Source organism: Salmo salar, chromosome 09, assembly GCF_965601325.2.
Source record: "Salmo salar chromosome 09, fSalSal1, whole genome shotgun sequence".
NCBI lineage: Eukaryota > Metazoa > Chordata > Actinopteri > Salmoniformes > Salmonidae > Salmo > Salmo salar.
Window position 1 is genome coordinate 145,114,186 of NC_138299.1, and position 25,288 is coordinate 145,139,473.

General features: G+C 45.8%; 1 protein-coding gene across 1 annotated transcript; it reads right to left on the minus strand.

Moving 5' to 3' along the window:
* Window positions 1–393: 393 nt before the first annotated feature.
* LOC106613137 (sphingosine-1-phosphate phosphatase 2-like) lies at window positions 394–24,787 on the minus strand. Its single transcript, XM_014215097.3, is given in 6 exon segments — window positions 394–2,205; window positions 2,207–2,476; window positions 3,029–3,118; window positions 11,413–11,592; window positions 15,951–16,112; window positions 24,399–24,787. Coding segments are annotated over 6 exon segments (1,227 nt in total). The 5' UTR covers window positions 24,648–24,787; the 3' UTR covers window positions 394–1,929.
* Between the last annotated feature and the right edge of the window lie 501 nt (window positions 24,788–25,288).

Here is a 25,288-nt window from a genome sequence, read left to right on the forward strand (position 1 = left end):
AGAAGCAATTAAACTGGCCTTCTTTAGACTAGTTGAGTATCTGGAGCATCAGCATTTGTGGGTTTGAATACAGGCTCAAAATGGCTAGAAACAAAGATCTTTCTTCTGAAACTCGTCAGTCTATTCTTGTTCTGAGAAATGAAGGTTATTCCATGCGAGAAATTGCCAAGAAACTGAAGATCTCGTACAATGCTGTGTACTACCCCCTTCACATAAACCGTGTTTGATACTGTTTTCTAAGTGACCCCAAACTTTTGAATGGTACTGTATATACAGTGCCTTGCGAAAGTATTCGGCCCCCTTGCACTTTTTGACCTTTTGCCACATTTCAGGCTTCAAACATAAAGATATAAAACTGTAATTTTTTTGTGAAGAATCAACAAGTGGGACACAATCATGAAGTGTAACGAAATTTATTGGATATTTCTAACTTTTTTAACAAATAAAAAACAGAAAAATTGGGCGTGCAAAATTATTCAGCCCCCTTAAGTTAATACTTTGTAGCGCCACCTTTTGCTGCGATTACAGCTGTAAGTCGCTTGGGGTATGTCTCTATCAGTTTTGCACATTGAGAGACTGACATTTTTGCCCATTCCTCCTTGCAAAACAGCTCGAGCTCAGTGAGGTTGGATGGAGAGCGTTTGTGAACAGCAGTTTTCAGTTCTTTCCACAGATTCTCGATTGGATTCAGGTCTGGACTTTGACTTGGCCATTCTAACACCTGGATATGTTTATTTGTGAACCATTCCATTGTAGATTTTGCTTTATGTTTTGGATCATTGTCTTGTTGGAAGACAAATCTCCGTCCCAGTCTCAGGTCTTTTGCAGACTCCATCAGGTTTTCTTCCAGAATGGTCCTGTATTTGGCTCCATCCATCTTCCCATCAATTTTAACCATCTTCCCTGCCCCTGCTGAAGAAAAGCAGGCCCAAGCCATGATGCTGCCACCACCATGTTTGACAGTGGGGATGGTGTGTTCAGGGGGATGAGCTGTGTTGCTTTTACGCCAAACATAACGTTTTGCATTGTTGCCAAAAAGTTCGATTTTTGTTTCATCTGACCAGAGCACCTTCTTCCACATGTTTGGTGTGTCTCCCAGGTGGCTAGTGGCAAACTTTAAACAACGCTTTTTATGGATATCTTTAAGAAATGGCTTTCTTCTTGCCACTCTTCCATAAAGGCCAGATTTGTGCAGTATACGACTGATTGTTGTCCTATGGACAGAGTCTCCCACCTCAGCTGTAGATCTCTGCAGTTCATCCAGAGTGATCATGGGCCTCTTGGCTGCATCTCTGATCAGTCTTCTCCTTGTATGAGCTGAAAGTTTAGAGGGACGGCCGGGTCTTCGTAGATTTGCAGTGGTCTGATACTCCTTCCATTTCAATATTATCGCTTGCACAGTGCTCCTTGAGATGTTTAAAGCTTGGGAAATCTTTTTGTATCCAAATCCGGCTTTAAACTTCTCCACAACAGTATCTCGGACCTGCCTGGTGTGTTCCTTGTTCTTCATGATGCTCTCTGCGCTTTAAACGGACCTCTGAGACTATCACAGAGCAGGTGCATTTATACGGAAACTTGATTACACACAGGTAGATTCTATTTATCATCATTAGTCATTTAGGTCAACATTGGATCATTCAGAGATCCTCACTGAACTTCTGGAGAGAGTTTGCTGCACTGAAAGTAAAGGGGCTGAATAATTTTGCACGGCCAATTGTACAGTTTTTTATTTGTTAAAAAAGTTTGAAATATCCAATAAATTTCGTTCCACTTCATAATTGTGTCCCACTTGTTGTTGATTCTTCACAAAAAAATACAGTTTTATATCTTTATGTTTGAAGCCTGAAATGTGGCAAAAGTTCGAAAAGTTCAAGGGGGCCGAATACTTTCGCAAGGCACTGTATTTTAACAGTTCATAAAAGCATTGGGTCATAGCAGTCCCAGTACTATGAACAGTCTATTGACCAGAATAGACTGGACCCGGCCTATAGATGTAGAGGTGGTGAATCTATACGGCACCTCGATCTCCTTCCTTCTCCTGGCGTCTATGTCTTTGACTGACACTCCATACCAGGTGCACAGCACCCACAGACCGGCTGTCTTCATTATCTGTCGAGTCGCCACCAACGCCACGACACCCACCACAAAGCGGGCGCTGGCCAGGGCTAAGCCACCCAGTGTCAGTGCTGGCAGGGGTATGGGTAGCACCAACCTGGGGCTCAAATGTCTTCCCCAGCCTTTCATTTACCCAGTAGCCCACAGAACAGCCTGCACCCACCCCCAGGATGGTGGTGGTGTCCCCCCGCGTGGTGGTGTAATGGCCCAGCTCAGGGTAGGTGCAGCTCAGGAAGAGAGCCAGTACCAATGCCCCGACGAGGGAGAGTGGGGAGGTGAACTGGAGCCAGTTGAAGGTTTCCCAGTATGGATAGGTGACCAACATTAATGTGGCTGAGATTAGAGCACCACAGATCACGTCCTGAAACCAGCAAGGAGGGGGAGTATATACATACATGTATGTTATACATTTTTGTAACTGCTTAGACAGATGTATTCATAGTTGATTGAAGGGTGATGTGGTCTTTATGGTGATGAAGTGCTAGTCTGAGTCAGAGGAGGCTGGTGGGAATAGCAATAAGAGGACAGTCTCATTGTAATGGCTGGAATGGAATGAATGTAACAGAGTCATACATGTGGTTTCTATATGTTTGATACCGTTCCATTTCTTTCTTTGCAGACATTACAATGAGCCTGTCCTCCTATAGCTCCTCTCACCAGCCTCCTCTGGTCAGAGTGTTGCTCTGGAACCTAATTATCTCATATTTACTCCAAATACTCTTTACCGGTCATAATGAACTACTTATTCTTATGTAAAGGCATGATGAGTGTCAAAGTGAAAGGCAGGTCCCCCTAGCTAAGAGTGCCAGCCAGCCAGACATACAGTATGAATAATACATCCTGCATTGGGCCTGAATGTTTTATACATTACTTTATACAGTACTGTCGGGGCAGAGCAGCAGAAGAGACTTACCAGAGCGGAATGCATGCCTGTGCACAGACGACTCAGACACACCAACACAGACAGCACCCCCGCCACAAGCAGACCCACTTCAAACTGGAACTGTGGACAGAAAATAGAGGTACACACAAATCACACTCTGACAACAGGAGGTTGGTGGCACCTTAATCAGGGAGGACAGACTTGTGGTAATGGCTGGAGTGGAATGGTATCAAAAACGGTTTCAATGTTTCTGATAACATTCCATTCTCTCCATTCTTCCCCTCAGCAGCCTCCACTGACTCAGACGTGGGTACCCACGTGTGTGAGTGCACACACACAAACACACACACTACTACAAAATACACAACTTTCTGATGAGACATTCTCTGATAATCTAATAAATGATGGATATGATCTGAAAACCTCATCAGCTTGGGACTGTCAGACTATGATGGTGGAAGCAAGAAACTCCCAACATCCCCCTAAGACAATTACATCTTCTATCTGTCATCCATCTACATCCCCCTAAGACAATTACATCCTCTATCTGTCATCCATCTACATCCCCCTAAGACAATTACATCCTCTATCTGTCATCCATCTACATCCCCCTAAGACAATTACATCCTCTATCTGTCATCCATCTACATCCCCCTAAGACAATTACATCTTCTATCTGTCATCCATCTACATCCCCCTAAGACAATTACATCTTCTATCTGTCAACCATCTACATCCCCCTAAGACAATTACATCTTCTATCTGTCATCCATCTACATCCCCCTAAGACAATTACATCTTCTATCTGTCATCCATCTACATCCCCCTAAGACAATTACATCCTCTATCTGTCAACCATCTACATCCCCCTAAGACAAGTACATCTTCTATCTGTCATCCATCTACATCCCCCTAAGACAATTACATCTTCTATCTGTCATCCATCTACATCCCCCTAAGACAATTACATCCTCTATCTGTCAACCATCTACATCCCCCTAAGACAATTCACCATCCTCTCATCCCCCTGCGCCTCACGCTCCATCTACATCCCCCTAAGACAATTACATCTTCTATCTGTCATCCATCTACATCTCCCTAAGACACACTCTACGCATCCTCTCATCCCCCTGCCTCCACGCACCATCTACATCCCCCTAAGACAATTACATCTTCTATCTGTCATCCATCTACATCCCCCTAAGACAATTACATCCTCTATCTGTCAACCATCTACATCCCCCTAAGACAATTACATCCTCTATCTGTCAACCATCTACATCCCCATAAACATCTTATCCAAGATGGCGTAGCAGTCAGACGTCTTTGTCCTTCGTCTTGTCGTGTCCCATGTATATACAGTGGGGGAAAAAAGTATTTCTAATCCCCTGCTGATTTTGTACGTTTGCCCACTTAAAAAGAAATTATCAGTCTATAATTTTAATGGTAGGTTTATATGAACAGTGAGAGACAGAATAACAACAAAAAAATCCAGAAAAACGCATGTCAAAAATGTTATTAAATGATTTGCATTTTAATGAGGGAAATAAATATTTCACCCCTCTGCAAAACATGACTTAGTACTTGGTGGCAAAACCCTTGTTGGCAATCACAGAGGTCAGACGTTTCTTGTAGTTGGCCACCAGGTTTGCACACATCTCAGGAGGGATTTTGTCCCACTCCTCTTTGCAGATCTTCTCCAAGTCATTAAGGTTTCGAGGCTGACTTTTAGCAACTCAAACCTTCAGCTCCCTCGACAGATTTTCTATGGGATTAAGGTCTGGAGACTGGCTAGGCCACTCCAGGACCTTAATGTGCTTCTTCTTGAGCCACTCCTTTGTTGCCTTGGCTGTGTGTTTACCCATCCACGACCCATTTTCAATGCCCTGGCTGAGGGAAGGAGGTTCTCACCCAAGATTTGACAGTACATGGCCCCGTCAAATGATGCAGTGAAGTTGTCCTGTCCCCTTAGCAGAAAAACACCCCCAAAGCACAATGTTTCCACCTCCATGTTTGACGGTGGAGATGGTGTTCTTGGGGTCATAGGCAGCATTCCTCCTCCTCCAAACACGGTGAGTTGAGTTGATGCCAAAGAGCTCCCTTTTGGTCTCATCTGACCACAACACTTTCACCAGTTGTCCTCTGAATCATTCAGATGTTCATTGGCAAAATTCAGACGGGCATGTATATGTATTTTTGAGCAGGGGGACCTTGCGGGCGCTGCAGGATTTCAGTCCTTCACGGCGTAGTGTGTTACCAATTGTTTTCTTGGTGACTATGGTCCCAGCTGCCTTGAGATCATTGACAAGATCCTCCCGTGTAGTTCTGGGCTGATTCCTCACCGTTCTCATGATCATTGCAACTCCACGAGGTGAGATCTTGCATGGAGCCCCAGGCCGAGGGATATTGACAGTTCTTTTGGTTTCTTCCATTTGCGAATAATCGCACCAAATGTTGTCACCTTCTCACCAAGCTGCTTGGCGATGGTCTTGTAGCCCATTCCAGCCTTGTGTAGGTCTACAATCTTGTCCCTGACATCCTTGGAGAGCTCTTTGGTCTTGGCCATGGTGGAGAGTTTGGAATCTGATTGATTGATTGCTTCTGTGGACAGGTGTCTTTTATACAGGTAACAAGCTGCGGTTAGGAGCACTCCCTTTAAGAATGTGCTCCTAATCTCAGCTCGTTACCTGTATAAAAGACACCTGGGAGCCAGAAATCCTTCTGATTGAGATGGGGTCAAATACTTATTTCCCTCATTAAAATGCAAATCAATTTATAACATTTTTGACATGCGTTTTTCTCAATATTTTTGTTGTTATTCTGTTTCTCACTGTTCAAATAAACCTACCATTAAAATTATTGACTGATCATATTTTGTCAGTGGGCAAACATACAAAATCAGCAGGGGATCAAATACTTTTTTCCCCCACTGTATATATTTACATCTTTTCTTCACATATTTTTTAATATATTTTTTCTTCTAAAAACTCAACCTCAAAACACTCTCCTGCAACCCGCCTCACCAATTTAAAAAAAGTATTATTTACCTCAAATCTGAAATTTGAAATCCTCAACAGAAGCTAGCCAGAGGTTAGCCAGAGGTTGGCCAGTTCACTGGCTAACATTAGAGTTCAGCAAGCCACGGTTGGCGGTCATCAGCTATCCCTTAGCTCAAAAAGCTATCGCCAGTTTTGTACAGCGCAACTCAGACCAGAGCATACCGGACCTATTTTCTCTCCATATCCCCGGATTTCTACCGCAGGCTCTGGACATCTACACCTGGATCTTGCAGCTAGCTAGCTGCTACCCGAGTGACTATTGGCTAACGTCGGTCCCGGAGCTAACATCAATTATTCCGGAGCTAGCCAGCTGAAGAGTTCGATCAGCCACTCCTGGGCTACAATCACCTATCCGGACCCGTTTTACTGCCGATGCGGAGCCCCATCGGGCCTTCACGACTGGACTACCAACGTTATCTGCCCGAGGGAGTTATCCAACTGGCCCCTCCATCGCGACGTAACCTGAACGCCCATCTGCGGCCCGCTAATCGTTAGCTGTCTTATCGGCTGCTATCTGAATAGGTCTATCGGACAATTTTCTTGGGCCACTATAACTATAACTATTTTGCCAATTGGACTGGTCCCCTCTACCACACGGAACCCCACTAATCTACAGACGGAAACGCACGAGGTGGCTAAAAACAGACCTCCCTCCATCTTCTGCCCGCTTGCTACCTATGGCCCGGCTAGCTGTCTGAATCTCACGGGACCCTTAAGATCACTCGGCTAAGCATGCCTCTCCTTAATGTCAATTTGCCTTGTCCATGCTGTTCTGGTTAGTGTTTATTGGCTTATTTCACTGTAGAGTCTCTAGCCCTGCTCATAATACCTTATCCAACCTTTCAGTTCCACCACCCACACATGCTATGACATCTTCTGGTTTCAATGATGTTTCTAGAGACAATATCTCTCTCATCATTACTCACTTCCTAGGTTTACCTCCACTCTACTCACATCCTACCATACCTTTGTCTGTACATTATACCTTGAAGCTATTTTATCGCCCCCAGAAACCTGCTCCTTTTACTCTCTATTCTGGACGTCATAGACGACCAATTCTCCTAGCTTTTAGCCATACCCTTATCCTACTCCTCCTCTGTTCCTCTGGTGATGTAGAGGTGAATCCAGGCCCTGCAGTGCCTAGCTCCACTCCTATTCCCCAGGCGCTCTCTTTTGATGACCTCTGTAACTGTAATAGCCTTGGTTTCATGCATGTTAACATTAGAAGCCTTCTCCCTCAGTTTGTTTTATTCACTGCTTTAGCACACTCTGCCAACCCGGATGTCCTAGCCGTGTCTGAATCCTGGCTTAGGAAGTCCACCAAAAACTCTGAAATCTTCATCCCTAACTACAACATTTTCAGACAAGATAGAACGGCCAAAGGGGGCGGTGTTGCAATCTACTGCAGAGATAGCCTGCAGAGTTCTGTCCTACTATCCAGGTCTGTACCCAAACAATTTGAACTTCTACTTTAAAAAATCCATCTCTCTAAAAACAAGTCTCTCACTGTTGCCGCCTGCTATAGACCACCCTCTGCCCCCCAGCTGTGCTCTGGACACCATATGTGAACTGATTGCCCCCCATCTATCTTCAGAGCTCGTGCTTCTAGGTGACCTAAACTGGGACATGCTTAACACCCCAGCCATCCTACAATCTAAGCTTGATGCCCTCAATCTCACACAAATGATCAATGAGCCTACCAGGTACCACCCCAAAGCCGTAAACACAGGCACCCTCATAGATATCATCCTAACCAACTTGCCCTCTAAATACACCAGGTTGGTTAGGATGATATCTATGAGGGTGCCTGTGTTTACGGCTTTGGGGTGGTACCTGGTAGGCTCATTGATCATTTGTGTGAGATTGAGGGCATCAAGCTTAGATTGTAGGATGGCTGGGGTGTTAAGCATGTCCCAGTTTAGGTCACCTAGAAGCACGAGCTCTGAAGATAGATGGGGGGCAATCAGTTCACATATGGTGTCCAGAGCACAGCTGGGGGGCAGAGGGTGGTCTATAGCAGGCGGCAACAGTGAGAGACTTGTTTTTAGAGAGATGGATTTTTTAAAGTAGAAGTTCAAATTGTTTTCAACCAAGATCTCAGCGATCACTGCCTCATTGCCTGCATCCGTAATGGGTCAGCGGTCAAACGACCTCCACTCATCACTGTCAAACGCTCCCTGAAATATTTCAGCGAGTAAGCCTTTCTAATCGACCTGGCTCGGGTATCCTAGAAGGATATTGACCTCATCCCGTCAGTAGAGGATGCCTGGTATTTTTTTTTAAATGCCTTCCTCACCATCTTAAATAAGCATGCCCCATTCAAGGAATTTAGAACCAGGAACAGATATAGCCCTTGGTTCTCTCCAGACCTAACTGCCCTTAACCAACACAAAAACATCCTGTGGCGTTCTGCATTAGCATCGAACAGCCCCCGTGATATGCAACTTTCAGGGAAGTTAGAAACCAATATACACAGGCAGTTAGAAAAGCCAAGGCTAGCTTTTTCAAGCAGAAATTTGCTTCCTGCAACACAAACTCAAAAAAGTTCTGGGACACTGTAAAGTCCATGGAGAATAAGAACACCTCCTCCCAGCTGCCCACTGCACTGAGGATAGGAAACTCTGTCACCTCCGATAAATCCACTATAATTGAGAATTTCAATAAGCTGGCCGTGCTTTCCACCTGGCTACCCCTACCGTGGTCAACAGCACTGCACCCCCCACAGCTACTCGCTCAAGCCTTCCCCATTTCTCCTTCTCCCAAATCCAGTCAGCTGATGTTCTGAAAGAGCTGCAAAATCTGGACCCCTACAAATCAGCCGGGCTAGAAAATTACAAAAATTACAGACAATTACATCCTCTATCTGTCATCCATCTACATCCCCCTAAGACAATTACATCTTCTATCTGTCATCCATCTACATCCCCCTAAGACAATTACATCTTCTATCTGTCAACCATCTACATCCCCCTAAGACAATTACATCCTCTATCTGTCATCCATCTACATCCCCCTAAGACAATTACATCTTCTATCTGTCAACCATCTACATCCCCCTAAGACAATTACATCCTCTATCTGTCATCCATCTACATCCCCCTAAGACAATTACATCTTCTATCTGTCATCCATCTACATCCCCCTAAGACAATTACATCTTCTATCTGTCATCCATCTACATCCCCCTAAGACAATTACATCTTCTATCTGTCAACCATCTACATCCCCCTAAGACAATTACATCTTCTATCTGTCAACCATCTACATCCCCCTAAGACAATTACATCTTCTATCTGTCATCCATCTACATCCCCCTAAGACAATTACATCCTCTATCTGTCATCCATCTACATCCCCCTAAGACAATTACATCTTCTATCTGTCAACCATCTACATCCCCCTAAGACAATTACATCCTCTATCTGTCAACCATCTACATCCCCCTAAGACAATTACATCTTCTATCTGTCATCCATCTACATCCCCCTAAGACAATTACATCTTCTATCTGTCATCCATCTACATCCCCCTAAGACAATTACATCTTCTATCTGTCAACCATCTACATCCCCCTAAGACAATTACATCTTCTATCTGTCATCCATCTACATCCCCCTAAGACAATTACATCCTCTATCTGTCAACCATCTACATCCCCCTAAGACAATTACATCTTCTATCTGTCATCCATCTACATCCCCCTAAGACAATTACATCTTCTATCTGTCAACCATCTACATCCCCCTAAGACAATTACATCCTCTATCTGTCAACCATCTACATCCCCCTAAGACAATTACATCTTCTATCTGTCATCCATCTACATCCCCCTAAGACAATTACATCTTCTATCTGTCAACCATCTACATCCCCCTAAGACAATTACATCCTCTATCTGTCAACCATCTACATCCCCCTAAGACAATTACATCTTCTATCTGTCATCCATCTACATCCCCCTAAGACAATTACATCCTCTATCTGTCATCCATCTACATCCCCCTAAGACAATTACATCTTCTATCTGTCATCCATCTACATCCCCCTAAGACAATTACATCTTCTATCTGTCATCCATCTACATCCCCCTAAGACAATTACATCCTCTATCTGTCATCCATCTACATCCCCCTAAGACAATTACATCCTCTATCTGTCATCCATCTATTCTGCCACTTTGACATATGGACTGCCTTAAAGACATCCTCTGTTTTTCAACTGTCTCTGTCCATCTTCCCTTCCCTCTCCATCCTTTTATATCATTTACCCATTTGTGTTTTTGTTTCCCTCCATTTCAATGACAGTGAAGAGAGCCTATGTCATGTGTATTCATTGACCTCCTTTTCTCCTTTCCCCCTCCCTCCCTCCCTGCTTCTCTCTCTCTTTCTTGTGTCTGTTCCTTTCCCTTGCAGTTGGGGGGCCTTTCAGAAGAAGTTAATGAAGAATGGACTCTGAATGGACACAAAGGATGTTGGGATGGAGGGGCCACTGTGATTGACTGTCCTGACCTTTCACCCCTCAGAACCTAAGAGATCGCCTCAGGCCATTCAAACCACTAAACATCTATAGCTATGTACCCTCTCAGAAACAGAAACTAAGTCACCACTGCAGTACACTACCACTGTATCTGAGGCTGGTGTTGTTTGAGTAGCTGATTGATTGATTGTTCTGTGTGAGACAGAGAGAGAAGAGAGAGAGAGAGAGAGAGAGAGAGAGAGAGAGAGGGAGAGAGAGAGAGAGAGAGGAGAGAGAGAGAGAGAGAGAGAGAGAGAGAGATTGACAGTCATTTACTCTAGTCTATCAGAGGAACAAAGCAGCTGTGGAGTGTGTCTGATGGTGACTGGCCACTCCGCCCCTCCCACCACATTGCCAGGAAGGGCAGTCAGGGTCAGGACTCAAGGACTCAGCAGAGACAAGCCCCCTGAACAGAGATGCTTACACCTATTTCAGGTCCTTCAAATCTGCATACACTGAAGGTCTAGAGGCAAGTCATTTTTTCAGACAAGGCTGTACAGTGTCCAGCAAACTACACTGAACAAAAATATAAATGCAACATTAAAGTGTTGGTTACATGTTTCATGAGCTGAAATAAATAAAAAAAATCCCAGAAATTTTTCATAGGCACAAAAAGCTTATTTCTCTCAAATATTGTGCACAAATGTGTTTACATCCCTGTTAGTGAGCATTGTAGCATTGTAACTATGTTGGCACCAAACTCTCCATATTTATTTTACATCTATAGTTCTGTACAGGCCTTGTCCCAGGGGAGTGAGCAAGCGATGAGTCTCACCCAAGACTGAGTAGCAGAAGCTTGGCAGGGGACCCAAGAGGCTCAGGGTGCTGCATAGGCCTCACTTGAACCCTGGAAGGGGCGCTGAGGAGTAGGGTGAAGAAGATGGCGGTGCTGGCCATGACGTGAGTGGAGGGAAGGCCATACTCAGCGTCCACACGCTTCTCCAGCTTCACCACCGGGGGCGATAGAGGGAGTGGCAGCTTCAGCACATCCTTCAGGGCCTGGCCGATGTACATAACCATCTGGAGGAGAGGAGAGAATGAGAAGAGAGAAGAGGAGAAAAGGAGGGCAGAGGAGAGGACAGGACCGGAAAAGAGGAGGCGGAGGGGAGGTAATAATGGCTATACAAATACATTTGATTGATTGGATGGAACTCTACACTTTTACTGTGGAAAGAATAAATCAAAAACATTGTAATGTATGAATCAAACCTGACTGTTCAATGCTCCATTAAGAATGGCCACACAGTATCCTATAAATAAGTAATCATTCAGTCTGTAGCAACCAGTTTGCAAGATGCAAGACACACTTCTATAAACAGAGCCGAGTCTGCAGTTGCCCAGTAACACAATCTACTTTAAGAATCAAATACAGCCATGAGCTGCTGACAGTGTCTTCAGTTGAGGGTGACTGTCTCTACACCTACAGGAACACAGACACACTCCACTTAGGCCCTGTACACACTCAGGTTCTTTGACAATGGTTGTGAAACAACTGATATTTTAGTGATACAGAGTTTGTGCAGAACAAATATGCGTTGTACATCAGTTGTATAACCTGAGTACACACTGACTGTCTACTACACATCCTTAGGAGACGGTGCAAGTGGGACACGGGGGCTGCCCCTCCACCCTGGTTGGAGTTGTATTTAGCTCTGCCTTTTATATTTAATGAGAGAGAGAGAGACAGAGAGAGAGACAGAGAGAGAGACAGAGAGAGAGAGAGAGAGAGAGAGAGAGAGAGAGAGAGAGAGAGAGACAGAGAGAGAGAGAGACAGAGAGACAGAGAGAGAGACAGAGAGAGAGAGAGACAGAGAGAGAGAGAGAGAGAGGGAGAGAGAGAGAGAGAGAGAGAGAGAGAGGGTAGGAAGGAGTATGTGAGCGACAGAAAGAAAGATATAGAGGTGGTGACTATTCCTATTAACAGGATGGGAACACTATAATCAGTGAGTGTTTCAGTAACCATGGTCTATGAGAGATAAAACTGCCTACAGGCTTCTTATCCTCATGGTTAACATAGCAACCAGAGATTAATACTGAAAGAGAGAGGGAATAGAAGAGGAAGAAGGAGGGAGGGAAGGAGGGAGGGAAGGAGGGAAGAAAGTCACTACCATTTTAGCAAACAGCCTCTTGTTCCCTCGGAAGAAATACTGTCCCAAAGCAATGATGAGGTCAATAAAACAGACTGTGTGTGTGTGTGTGTGTGTGTGTGTGTGTGTGTGTGTGTGTGTGTGTGTGTGTGTGTGTGTGTGTGTGTGTGTGTGTGTGTGTGTGAGCAAGCAAGCATGTGTGTTGGAGTTTACAGGTGGCTTGTTCCCTCGGAAGAAATACTGTCCCTGATGCTACTGCCTCCAAGACATGGGCACCATTTACTCTGCCTCCACCCCAACGAACATTTATTTATTCATCACTGCTACAGTTCTGAAATATATAGTGCTATTTCTGTTTATATTGTTGTTGTTTTTTATGACCATTTTTTTTTTTCACTTAGTCCTGCATGTTGGAGCTCGGAGCCTAAGATTTTCACTGTACCCTGCAATCACACCTGCAACTCTGCACATGTGACTATTAAACACGCTGAATCTGAACCTGAATAATATCATACCCTGCCCTTGTCAACAGACCACCGATCATATCAATCTCACTGGTACTGTCCTCAGATCAACCTATACGGTGGGCCAATACATTAGGCTCTTTGTGTGGTGCCACGTCAAAGGACTGGCCAGTCACCATCACATGAAGAGATGAGTTACAGATGATCCAGGTCATGAACAGATAGCAGCAGTGCAGATTTAGCTGAATGAATGAGAGTATTGATCGGACCCAGTGTCACTCTGGACTTTGATCAACATGGGAGGGTGCTGGGAAAGGAGAAATGGGCTGTTTCCCTTCGAAATCTGATATATTATGAATGAAAGTATATATTTATTAATGCCACGTAGTTACAGGGTTAAAACAGAAACCACTCAAAGGGTAACAGTTTAGGCATTGATTATGAGGGGTTGAGGTTAGGGCTATGGTTTGGGGAAGGCTTAAAACAACATAATAAAAAACAACTATCATGAAGTGACAGCTTAACAGAGCATTGTAAACTTGGTGGTGCAGTGGTCTAAGCAGTGCACTCTAAGTCTGAGCATCACACAAGTTCACGCCCAGTGCTGGGCAATTGTTGTTATATTTTTTGGGGGTTGGGGGGGGGGTCGCAGAGGAAGGCATATCGACATTCTGGGGACCTTTTCAAATGTCCGAAATTAAAGTTTATTTCTAGTGATCAGACTGGTTACAGGGGGAGAACACATACAGTAGTTGGTTTGTTTTCTGAGTAGGTAATAAATGCTATGGTAAGTCCTGTCAATACAGCATGATTCAGGAAGAGGACCAGAGTGGAGAGGGTCAGTCTGTAATTCAGTGATGTTAGTTATGATCATTAAGAAAAGATGTGTGTTACCCTGTAAGTAAGGTGCGTGTTGTGATCAACGAGGAGGAGTGTGTGCGCGTGCGTGCGAGTGTGTGTGCGTGCGTGTGTGTGTGTGAGGGGACAGTGTGAACCCTAGAAAACACCAGCTTCACAATAAGAGGACTTTACAAGTGCAGGGCTGACCAAATGGTTCCTATAGAGAGAGATCCTCAAAGCAATGATGAGGCCAATAAAACAGACTGTGTGTGTGTGTGTGTGTGTGTGTGTGTGTGTGTGTGTGTGTGTGTGTGTGTGTGTGTGTGTGTGTGTGTGTGTGTGTGTGTGGTGTGTGTGTGTGTGTGGTGTGTGTGTGTGTGTGTGTGTGTGTGTGTGTGTGTGTGTGTGCATGTGCACATATGTGCGTGGTTGCGTACGTGCGTGTGTGAGCAAGCAAGCATGTGTGTTGGAGTTTACAGGTTGCTGGGTGTTCAGAGTTCACTTTCCAAACCATTCCTCCCCTGGGGCAGAACATTGTCAGGTCGCTCAGAGGGCATTCACCTGCACTGGAGGAAAGGACACAGAGTGCACACAAACTCACTGCCACTCAAATCAGAGTGTGTATGTATGTGTGCGTGCGTGCGCGCGTGTGTGTGTGTGTGTGTGTGTGTGTGTGTGTGTGTGTGTGTGTGTGTGTGTGTGTGTGTGTGTGTGTGTGTGTGTGTGTGTGTGTGTGTGTGTGTGTTGAGCTTCATGGTCAAAGCATACCTAGATGCAGGAACATGGATGATCTATGAGTATAAACGATTCATTATTAGATGTTTATAACTCAGTAATAAACAGTTATAACACAATGGTTGAGTCATTTAAGGACCCTCCTGTTCTGTTCTATTGCCTGTCCCTTCACCCTGTAGCACCAGTCCACCTGGCCCCTGTGGTCCCTGTGGCCTGGGGACATGGGGATGAAAGGCTGGGTCAGAGAGGGGTAAGGGGGACAGGGATGAAAGGCTGGGTCAGAGAGGGGTAAGGGGGACAGGGATGAAAGGCTGGGTCAGAGAGGGGTAAGGGGGACAGGGATGAAAGGCTGGGTCAGAGAGGTGTAAGGGGGACAGGGATGAAAGGCTGGGTCAGAGAGGGGTAAGGGGGACAGGGATGAAAGGCTGGGTCAGAGAGGGGTAAGGGGGACAGGGATGAAAGGCTGGGTCAGAGAGGGGTAAGGGGGACAGGGATGAAAGGCTGGGTCAGAGAGGTGTAAGGGGGACAGGGATGAAAGGCTGGGTCAGAGAGGGGTAAGGGGGACAGGGATGAAAGGCTGGGTCAGAGAGGGGTAAGGGGGACAGGGATGAAAGGCTGGGTCAGAGAGGGGTAAGGGGGACAGGGATGAAAGGCTGGGTCAGAGAGGGGTAAGGGGGACAGGGATGAAAGACTGGGTCAGAGGGGTAAGGGGGACAGGGATGAAAGGCTGGGTCAGAGAGGGGTAAGGGGGACAGGGATGAAAGGCTGGGTCAGAGAGAGGTAAGGGGTGAGAGGAGGTGAGGGAGAAGGAGAAGAAGAGCTTCATTGTCTCACACACACTCTCTCTCTTACACACATGATAAAACATGAGATTGTATGGGATGTTCAAGCAAGGCATCAGTCTGTGACGCTGCTTTGGTATACCATATCGGTGTGGGTATTTCCAGTTAAACATTTATTTTCTGTAATGAAACCGCAGGTGTGAATTTAATAGGTAGCAGTGGAAGAGAGAGATAAAATATTTATGTCTGGGAGGATGGTTTGAAGAGCAGAGAAGACTGTCTGCATCCGAAATGGCACCCCAATCCCTATATTGTGGTCAAAAGTAGGGGCCTATATAGTCAACTCTTTTGACCAGGTCACATAGGGCCCACTATACATGGAATATGGTTCCATTTGGTATCTTCTCTGTTCTTCAAACCATACTTACTCACATAGATATTTTCTCTCTTTTTGTAACCACGTGACTTACGGTCCAGATGTTGACAAGGCGTCTGCAGAGGAAGGGGTCCAGGTTCCAGTGTAAGCAAGGCGGGAAGGTGATGTAGAAGAACTCGTGACCCAGCCTGGCCGACACCAGGAACAGGAAGTATAGCAGCCGGTTCCTCACCTCATACTGGGGCCTAGCAGACACCTGTGGGTGGGTACAGAGTTAGTAGTCTCTCTAGACAAACAGGTTGCCTCCCACAATGTAAGATCAGGGATATCTGAGACTAGAAAAAGAGGGAAACCTTATTAATTACAGTAAACGTTTTTTTGCCACTCATTCACAGTGTAAAAGCAGAGTAGCCTACAGTATAATAACAAAAGGAGGCTCATTGCAGGTCATTGTCATTCCAATCATTTTCACTCCTCTGTAACTATATGCTGAACAAGATAACCACTTGTAGCCTCAAATGAACATATTAACTATTTGTTTATGGCCTCGGCTCGACCTGTACAACTTGTACAAGTTAGCAGGAGCAGACTCGTAATAGACCATGGAGCATTGTTATCAACTCCAGCTTTTGGACAGCGTTGTCAGTTGAAGTCTTTATCTCACGAGTCACATGGATAGCCTATGAAAAGCAATGAATGGCAGTTTACTTCTGATTTCAATTTAGAAAAATATTTCGTCTTTTGGAAAATAATTTCACAAACATGTTTTAGGCACTTCCATTTCCGGGAGTCACCATCAGGACCGCCAATGTGTGATGGAGGGAAAAGAGAAACAGAAGCACGTCTGATCCAGTTGTGACATCATCCTCATCCGCGCCAGCTTCATCATGATGGCGCCGACAGAGATGACAGCATCGCGACTAGCTCTTAAGCAACTCTGCAGTATTTTGTTTGCTTATGTCTATTTTTTACGTTATTAGCTCAAGAATTGTTTTGTGTCATACACACAGCCGGGAAGAACTATTGTATATTAGAGTGGCGGTAACTCACCAGAACTTCCAGCATTACAACCAGGATTACCACTTCTCTGGAGCGGATCCCTTGTTTGCTCTCCCCAGAGCAATCTAACTTATTCCGGATGCTGACCCAAAACCACGCCGGAGAAGGAGAGGTACTCGAGGCGGTCTTCTGGTCCAACTTAAGAAGCATGCACACCACCCACCGCTCCCGAGTATTTTACTCGCTAATGTCCAAACTCTGGATAATAAAATTGATGAGCTCAAGGTGAGAGTTTATTTTCAGAGAGACACCAGGGATTGTAACATACTCTACTTCGCGGAAACATGGCTTTCTCAAGATATACTGTCTGACACGGTAAAGCCAGTTGGTTTCTCAGTACATCGCACCGACAGGAACAAACATTTCTCTGGGAAGCAGAAGGATGGAGCTATATGTTTTATGATTAATGACTTATGGTGTAACTGTGATTACATACTGTCATGTCCTGACCATAGAAAACTGTTATTTTCTATGGTAGAGTAGGTCAGGGCGTGACAGGGGGGGTTTTCTAGTTTAGATTTTCTATGTTGTTATGTTCTAGTTTTGTATTTCTATGTTGGGCTTTGGTTGGGATGATCTCCAATTAGAGGCAGCTGGTCATCGTTGTCTCTAATTGGAGATCATACTTAAGTAGGTGTTTTTCCCACCTGGGTTTGTGGGAGATTGATTTTGAGTATGTGTATGTTTCACCTCTGCGTCACGGTTTGTTGTTTTTAGTTCTTTAGTTTATGTGTATGTATTGCATAGTTTCACAGTTCAATAAAATATGTGGAACGATAATCACGCTGCATTTTGGTCCGCTTCATCCGTGACAGAATCTCCCACCACAAAAGGACCAAGCAGCGTGGTCAGGAGACATGGACCTGGGAAGACATCCTGGACGGCAAGGGATCCTGGACGTGGGAGGAGATCCAGGCTGGATGGGATCGCCTCCCATGGGAACAGGTGGAGGCAGCGAGAGCAGAGCGGCGACGAGATGAGGAACTAGCACGGCAATGAGGCAAGCACGAGAGGCAGCCCCCAAAAACAATTGGGGGGGAGGGGCTGGCACACGGGGAGATTGGCTAAGTCAGGGTTCAGACCTGAGTCAACTCCCTGTGTTTACCGTGGGGAGCGAGTGACTAAGCAAGCACCGTGTTATGCGGTGATGCGCACTGTCGCATGTGCGCATTCACAGTCCGGTGCGATCTGTGCCCGCGCCCCGCATTTGCCGAGCAAGGTTGAGCATTCAGCCAGGAAGGGTGGTGCCAGCTCAGCGCTCCTAGTCTCCAGTTCGCCTTCTCGGTCCAGGATATCCTGCGCCGGCTCTGCGCACTGTGCCGCCAGTGCGTACTCACAGCCCAGTGCATCCTGTGCCAGCGCCCCGCATTTGCCGGGCGAAAGTAAGCATCCAGCCAGGACGGGTTAACACTAGCTCTGTGCTCGAGACCTCCAGTGCGCCTCCACGGCCCAGTATATCCTGTGCCTGCTCCATGTACCTGGCCTCCAGTGAGTCTATCCAGCCTGGTACGCCCAGTTCCTGCTTCTCGCACTCGCCCTGAGGTGCGTGTTACCAGTCTGGCACCTCCTGTGCCAGCCCCACGCATCAGGCCTCCAGTGCGCCTTCCCAGTCCAGAGCTTCCGGCGACGTCCCCCAGTCCGGAGCCTCCAGCGACGTTCCCTAGTCCGGTGAGACCTGTTCCGGCTCCACGTAAGAAGCCTCAGTGATGATCCATGGTCCGAAGCCTCCAGTGATGATCCATGGCACGAAGCCTCCAGTGATGATCCATGGCCCGGAGCCTGTAGTGATGATCCATGGCACGAAGCCTCCAGTGATAATCCATGGCCCGGAGCCTCCAGTGATAATCCATGGAAAGAAGCCTGTAGGGATGATCCATGGCCCGGAGCCTGTAGGGATGATCCATGGCACGAATCCTCCAGTGATGATCCATGGCACAAAGCCTCCAGTGGTGATCCATGGCGCGGAGCCTGCAGTGATGATCCATGGCATGGAGCCTGTAGCAACGGTCCCCAGTCCGGAACCTCCTGAGACGGCCCACAGTCCGGAACCTCCTGAGACGGTCCACAGTCCGGAACCTCCTGAGACGGCCCACAGTCCGGAACCTCCTGAGACGGCCCACAGTCCGGAACCTCCTGAGACGGCCCACAGTCCGGAACCTCCTGAGACGGACCACAGTCCAGAACCTCCTGAGACGGCCCCCAGTCCAGAATCTCCTGAGACGGCCTCCAGTCCGGAACCTCCAGCGACGGCCCGCAGTCCAGAGTCTCCGGCGGCGGTCCGCAGTCCAGAACCTCCGGTGATGATCCAGGGTCCGGGTCCTTCGGCGACGATCCAGGGTCCGGTGACACAAAAGCGGAGGGATCAGCAGGCGGAGCAGGGGTTACATCCCGAACCGGAGCCGCCTCCCCTGCTGGAGGATCCGCGGGATGAGAAGGTTCTTCGTACTGCACCAGAGCCGCCATAGACATTAGTCACCCACACTAACCCTCCCTTTTTTTTTTTTTTTTTTTTTTTAAGTGCGTTCGGAATCCGCACCTTTGGGGGGGGGGGGGGGGGGGGGGGGTACTATCACGTCCTGACCATAGAAAACGGTTATTTTCTATGGTAGAGTAGGTCAGGGCGTGACAGGGGGGGTTTTCTAGTTTATATTTTCTATGTTGTTATGTTCTAGTTTTGTATTTCTATGTTGGGCTTTGGTTGGGATGATCTCCAATTAGAGGCAGCTGGTCATCGTTGTCTCTAATTGGAGATCATACTTAAGTAGGTGTTTTTCCCACCTGGGTTTGTGGGAGATTGATTTTGAGTATGTGTATGTTTCACCTCTGCGTCACGGTTTGATGTTTTTTGTTCTTTAGTTTATGTGTATGTATTGCATAGTTTCACAGTTCAATAAAATATGTGGAACGATAATCACGCTGCATTTTTGGTCCACTTCATCCTACGACATCCGTGACACATACAGGAACTCAAGTCCTTCTGTTCACCCGATCTAGAATATCTCACAATTAAATGCCGACCGTACCATCTCCTGAGAGAATTTTTGTCAATAATAGCCACAGCGGTCTATGTCCCTTCCAAGCGGATACCACGACGGCCCTCAAAGAACTTCACTGGACTTTATGCAAACTGGAATCCATATATCCTGAGGCTGCATTTATTGTAGCTGGGGATTTTAACAAAGCAAATTTTAGGAAAAGGCTCCCGAAATTCTATCAACATATTGATTGTTGTATTCGCGCTGCTAAAACCCTCGACCATTGTTATACTACCTTCCAGAATGCATATAATGCCCTCCCTCGCCCTCCATTCAGCAAATCGGACAACAATTCCATCTTGTTTCTCCCCTCCTATAGGCAGAAACTCAAAAAGGAACCACCCGTGGTGAGGACTATTCGATGCTGGTCTGACCAATTGGAATCCACACTTCAAGATTGTTTTGATCACGTGGACTGGGATATGTTCAGAGTAGCTTCAGAAAATAATATCGACACATATACCGATACGGTGAATGAGTTTATCAAGAAGTGCATAGGAGATGTTGTACCCACTGTGACTATTAAAACCTACCCCAACCAGAAACCGTGGACAGATGGGAGCATTCGCGCAAAACTGAAAGTGTGAACCACCACATTTAAGCAAGGCAAGAAGACAGGGAATATGGAAGAATACAAACAGTGTAGTTATTCCCTTCGCAAAGCAGTCAAGCAGGCTAAACGTTGGTATAGGGACAAAGTTGAGTCCCAGTTCAAAGGCTCAGACACGAGACGTATGTAGCCGGTTCTACAGACAATCACGGATTAGAAAGGGAAAACCAGCCACGTCGCGGACACCGACGTCTTGCTTCCGGACAGGCTGAACACCTTCTTCGCTCGATAATACAGTGCCACCGATGCGGCCTGCTATCAAGGACTGTGGGCTTGTCTTCTCTGTGGTCGAGAGTAAGACATTTAAGCGTGTCAACCCTTGCAAGGCTGATGGTATGATGGTATCCCTTACCGTGTCCTCAGAGCATGCGCAGACCAGCTGTCTGGTGTGCTCACAGATATATTCAATCTCTCCCTATCCCAGTCTGTTGTCCCCACATGCTTCAAGATGACCACCATTGTCCCTGTACCTAAGAAAGCAAAGGTAAGTGAACTAAATGACTATCGCCTAGTAGCACTCACCTCTGTCATCATTAAGTGCTTTGAGAGACTAGTCTAGGATCATATCACCACCTTACCTGCCACCCTAGACCCTCTTCAATTTGCTTACCGCCCCAATAGATCCACAGACAATGCAATTGCCACCACACTGCACACTGCCCGATCCCATCTGGACAAGAAGCATACATCTGTAATAATGCTGTTCATTGACTATAGCTCAGCATTCAACACCATAGTACCCTCCAAGCTCATCATCAAGCTCGAGGCCCTGGGTCTGAACCCCGCCCTGTGCAATTGGGTCCTGGACTTCCTGACGAGTCGCCCCAGGTGGTGAAGGTAGGAAACAACACCTCCTATTTGCTGATCCTCAAAACTGGGGCCCCACAAGGGTGCATTCTCAGCCCCCTCCTGCACTCCCTGTTCACCCTTGACTGCGTGGCCAAGCACGCCTCCAACTCAATCATTAAGTTTGCAGACGACACAACAATAGTAGGCTTGATTACCAACAACAATGAGACAGCCTACAGGGAGGAGGTGAGGGCTCTGGGAGTGTGTTGCCAGGAAAATAACCTCTCACTCAACGTCAACAAAACTATGGAGATGATCGTGAACTTCAGGAAACAGCAGAGGGAGCACCCCCCCTATCCACATCAATGGGACCGCAGTGGAGAAGGTGGAAAGCTTCAAGTTCCTTCACCTACACATCACTGACAAACTGAAATGGTCCACCCACACAGACAGTGTGGTGAAAAAGGCGCAACAGTGCCTCTTCAACCTCAGGAGGCTAAAGAAATGTGTCTTAAAACCTAAAACCCTTACAAACTTTTACAGATGCACAGCCGAGAGCATCTGTCGGGCTGTATCACTGCCTGGTACAGCAACTTCACCGCCCACAACCGCAAAGCTCTCCAGAGGGTGGTGCGGTCTGCCCAGTGCATTACCGGGGGCAAACTTCCCGCCCTCCAGGACACCTACAGCACCCGATGCCATAGGAAGAACAAAAAGATCATCAAGGACAACAACCCCCCGAGCCACTGCCTGTTCACCCCGCTATCATCCAGAAGGCGAGGTCAGTACAGGTGCATCAAAGCTGGGACCGAGAGACTGAAAAACAGCTTCTATCTCAAGGCCATCAGACTGTTAAACAGCCATCTCCAGCACGTCAGAGGCAGCTGCCTATAGACATAGATTAGGAATCACTGGCCACTTTTAGAAATGGATCACTAGCCACTGCAATAATGTTTCTGTATCTAGCATTACTCATCTCATATGTATAAACTGCACTCGACACTATTCTACAGTATCTTAGTCACTTTTAAATTGTGTTTACATATTGCATCATCCATTTCATATGTATATACTGTATTGTATTCTATACTACACCACTGACTGTTAAACAGCCATCTCCAGCACATCAGAGGCTGCTGCCTATAGACATAGATTAGGAATCACTGGCCTCTTTAAGGAAATGAAACACTAGCCACTTTAATAATGTCTCCGTATCTTGCATTGCTCATCTCATATGTGTAAACTGTATTCTATACTATTCTAGGGTTTCTTAGTCACTTTAATTGTTTGTAAATATTGCATCATCCATCTCATATGTATATACTGTACTCTATACTATGTTACTGTATCTTAGTCCAATGCCGCTCTGACATATATGTATATATATTCTTAATTCATTCCTTACTTAGATTTACGTGTTCTTTTGGGTATATGTTGTGAAACTGTTAGATATTACTGCACTGTCGGAGCTAGAAGCACAAGCATTTCACTACACCCGCAATAACATCTGCTAAACACGTGTATGTGACCAATAACATTTGATTTGATTTGAAGGCCTTCAGAGGTCCTCATCAGGTTGGAACTGCTTTCGATATTGAATGTCTGTTGTATCTAAGTTTAAAGTAGCTTAAACAAAATAATAGCCTAGGCTAAATGCTCAAGTCAGGTCATAGGCTATGTAGGCTATGTTAAGTCACATTTGAATAGCCTAACAAACACCTCAAAACAAACACGGATGTTGGGTTGTTTGTTTACACTACTCATAGCCTACTTGGTTTCATTCTTCAAAATAAATGCAATGAATAAGACTGCAAAATCGGATAAACAATCTGTAAGCAATCTCTACCTTCAATCAAAGAAAGGTGGACTAACAAGAAAAGCCTGTCTGAAGGTACAGGGCCGCTGTCAGAATTAATCAGTTGGACAGGATTTTGATTTCCATAGGGGGGCACGTATTTTTCATGGGACAATTTTTTAAAATGGGTTTTATAGCAAAGACATCTACATTATTAAGTCTATTGATTCACCTGTGCATCAATCTAAGTAACATAATACATAAATCCCCAGAAAAATATGTCAGTTTAAGCTCCAGATATCGGCATGGGCTGAGTCTCAATCCACTGCATCTGTATATGTCGGCCTTCCACATCTGCAGTGGAAGGTGGCCGAGCTACAGCGGTGTTTGTCAGACCATGAGACATCCCTAAAATTGGGCTTCTCGCCAAACTGTCTGTAGTGTTCGAATGGTTAAAACTGAATATGACCTACCCTTGCCAAACCCGGACAACGGTGGAACAATTGCGCGCCACCCTATGGAACTCCCAATCACAGCCTGATGTGATACAGCCTGGATTTGAACCAGGGACTGTAGTGATGCCTCTTGTACTAAGATGCTGTGCCTTAGACCACTGCGCCACTCGGGAGCAAACTGAGACAGAGGGTTGCAGTTTAGTTTGTTCGGATGCTTTATATGATTGATGAGTCCTTCTGTTGGTGTGCGTTTCAATCATATAAATGATCCATTTTAAATATTTTATTTGGATGGGCAAGGAGGTATGGAATAGAGGCTATACCTTCCCAAGGCCAGCCCATAACGCCAGCCCATAACGCCAGCCCTGGGAAGGTAGCCTATAGCCCACTGGGCACATACATCAATTCAAAATCTTGTTTAAATTTACATTTGGTTAAGTTGTCAACTAACGTGGATTAAACGTAAAATCTACAAAACAATGCCTATGTCAATGGATTTACAGTAGGTTAAAAGTTAGGTGAAAAAAAATACAAAATTCTCTTACATTGATTACTTTTTACTTTTTGCAAATCCAATCAGTTTTCCACGTTGATTCAACATCATCGCATTAAATTTGGGGATTGAAATGACCTGGAAACAACATTGATTATAACCAGTTTTAACATCATCGCATTACATTTGGGGGTTGAAATGACCTGGAAACAATATTGATTATAACCAGTTTTTGCCCAGTGGGAGCCTACATTCTTCTGTTTCTTCAACTCAATAACTCAAACTCTCAGAAAAGTTTACACTTACACCAACACTGTATCCATTTTCCTTGTGTTTGTCATTTGAGTTGCTGTCGTCATTGGTAATAACGTGTCCATTACCGCACCGCAGTCGAGCAAGTTGGTGAGGTGCTTCCGCGTCTATGAGCGGCGTCTCCCGCGGAGGGTGCACCCAGTTTCCGTTCTGATGTGCGGCTTCGATGAGGAACAGACCACATGCCCTCTGGAACTTGGCCACAAACTCCGAACCATGCAGATATTTAAGCAGTTTGAGCATCGCATCTCTCTCAAGAGTAGCCTATGAGGTGTATGGGAACAGACTGGCAGATACAGACTAAGACAGAGCGCATTACCCACCCTTGGGCTCATCCCACACAGAGGTGTGTTTTCTGTGAGTGCAGGTGCGGTTTGACAGGTGTGTGGGGGATACCGCAGGAGCACGGAGCTGTCATAAAGCCAGACAAATTCACCGACCTTTAGACTACGTGAAAAGATCAACCACTATTTTTGAAACCCTTATATTAACTTTTTTTTCTTTATTGTCAATGTATTCTAATAGTCTATAACATTGTAGCCTATGTTTATCTGCAGGGCCTGCGTGTGTGTTGTGTGTGTGAGTGCGTGTGCGTGTGCGTGCGCCCGTGTGTGTCTTTCTTTTTTAAAGTATTTTGTTCAACATATAGCCTAATGAGGCCAAATGGGCTTAAGGTTATGCTATATGCCTTTATTCAATAAGTGATATTGAACCTGAAGACTTAATGGGTCAAATAAAATAAGTATCTACTTTTGGCCTTATACAGAATAATACATATGCAATATTCCCAAAACGGGAAATGCCCGTTTTGCCTATGTCGGTTTAGGTTATAGTCTTTGCTAGGTAAAGCCCCGCATTATCTCAGCTCACTGGTCACCATAGCA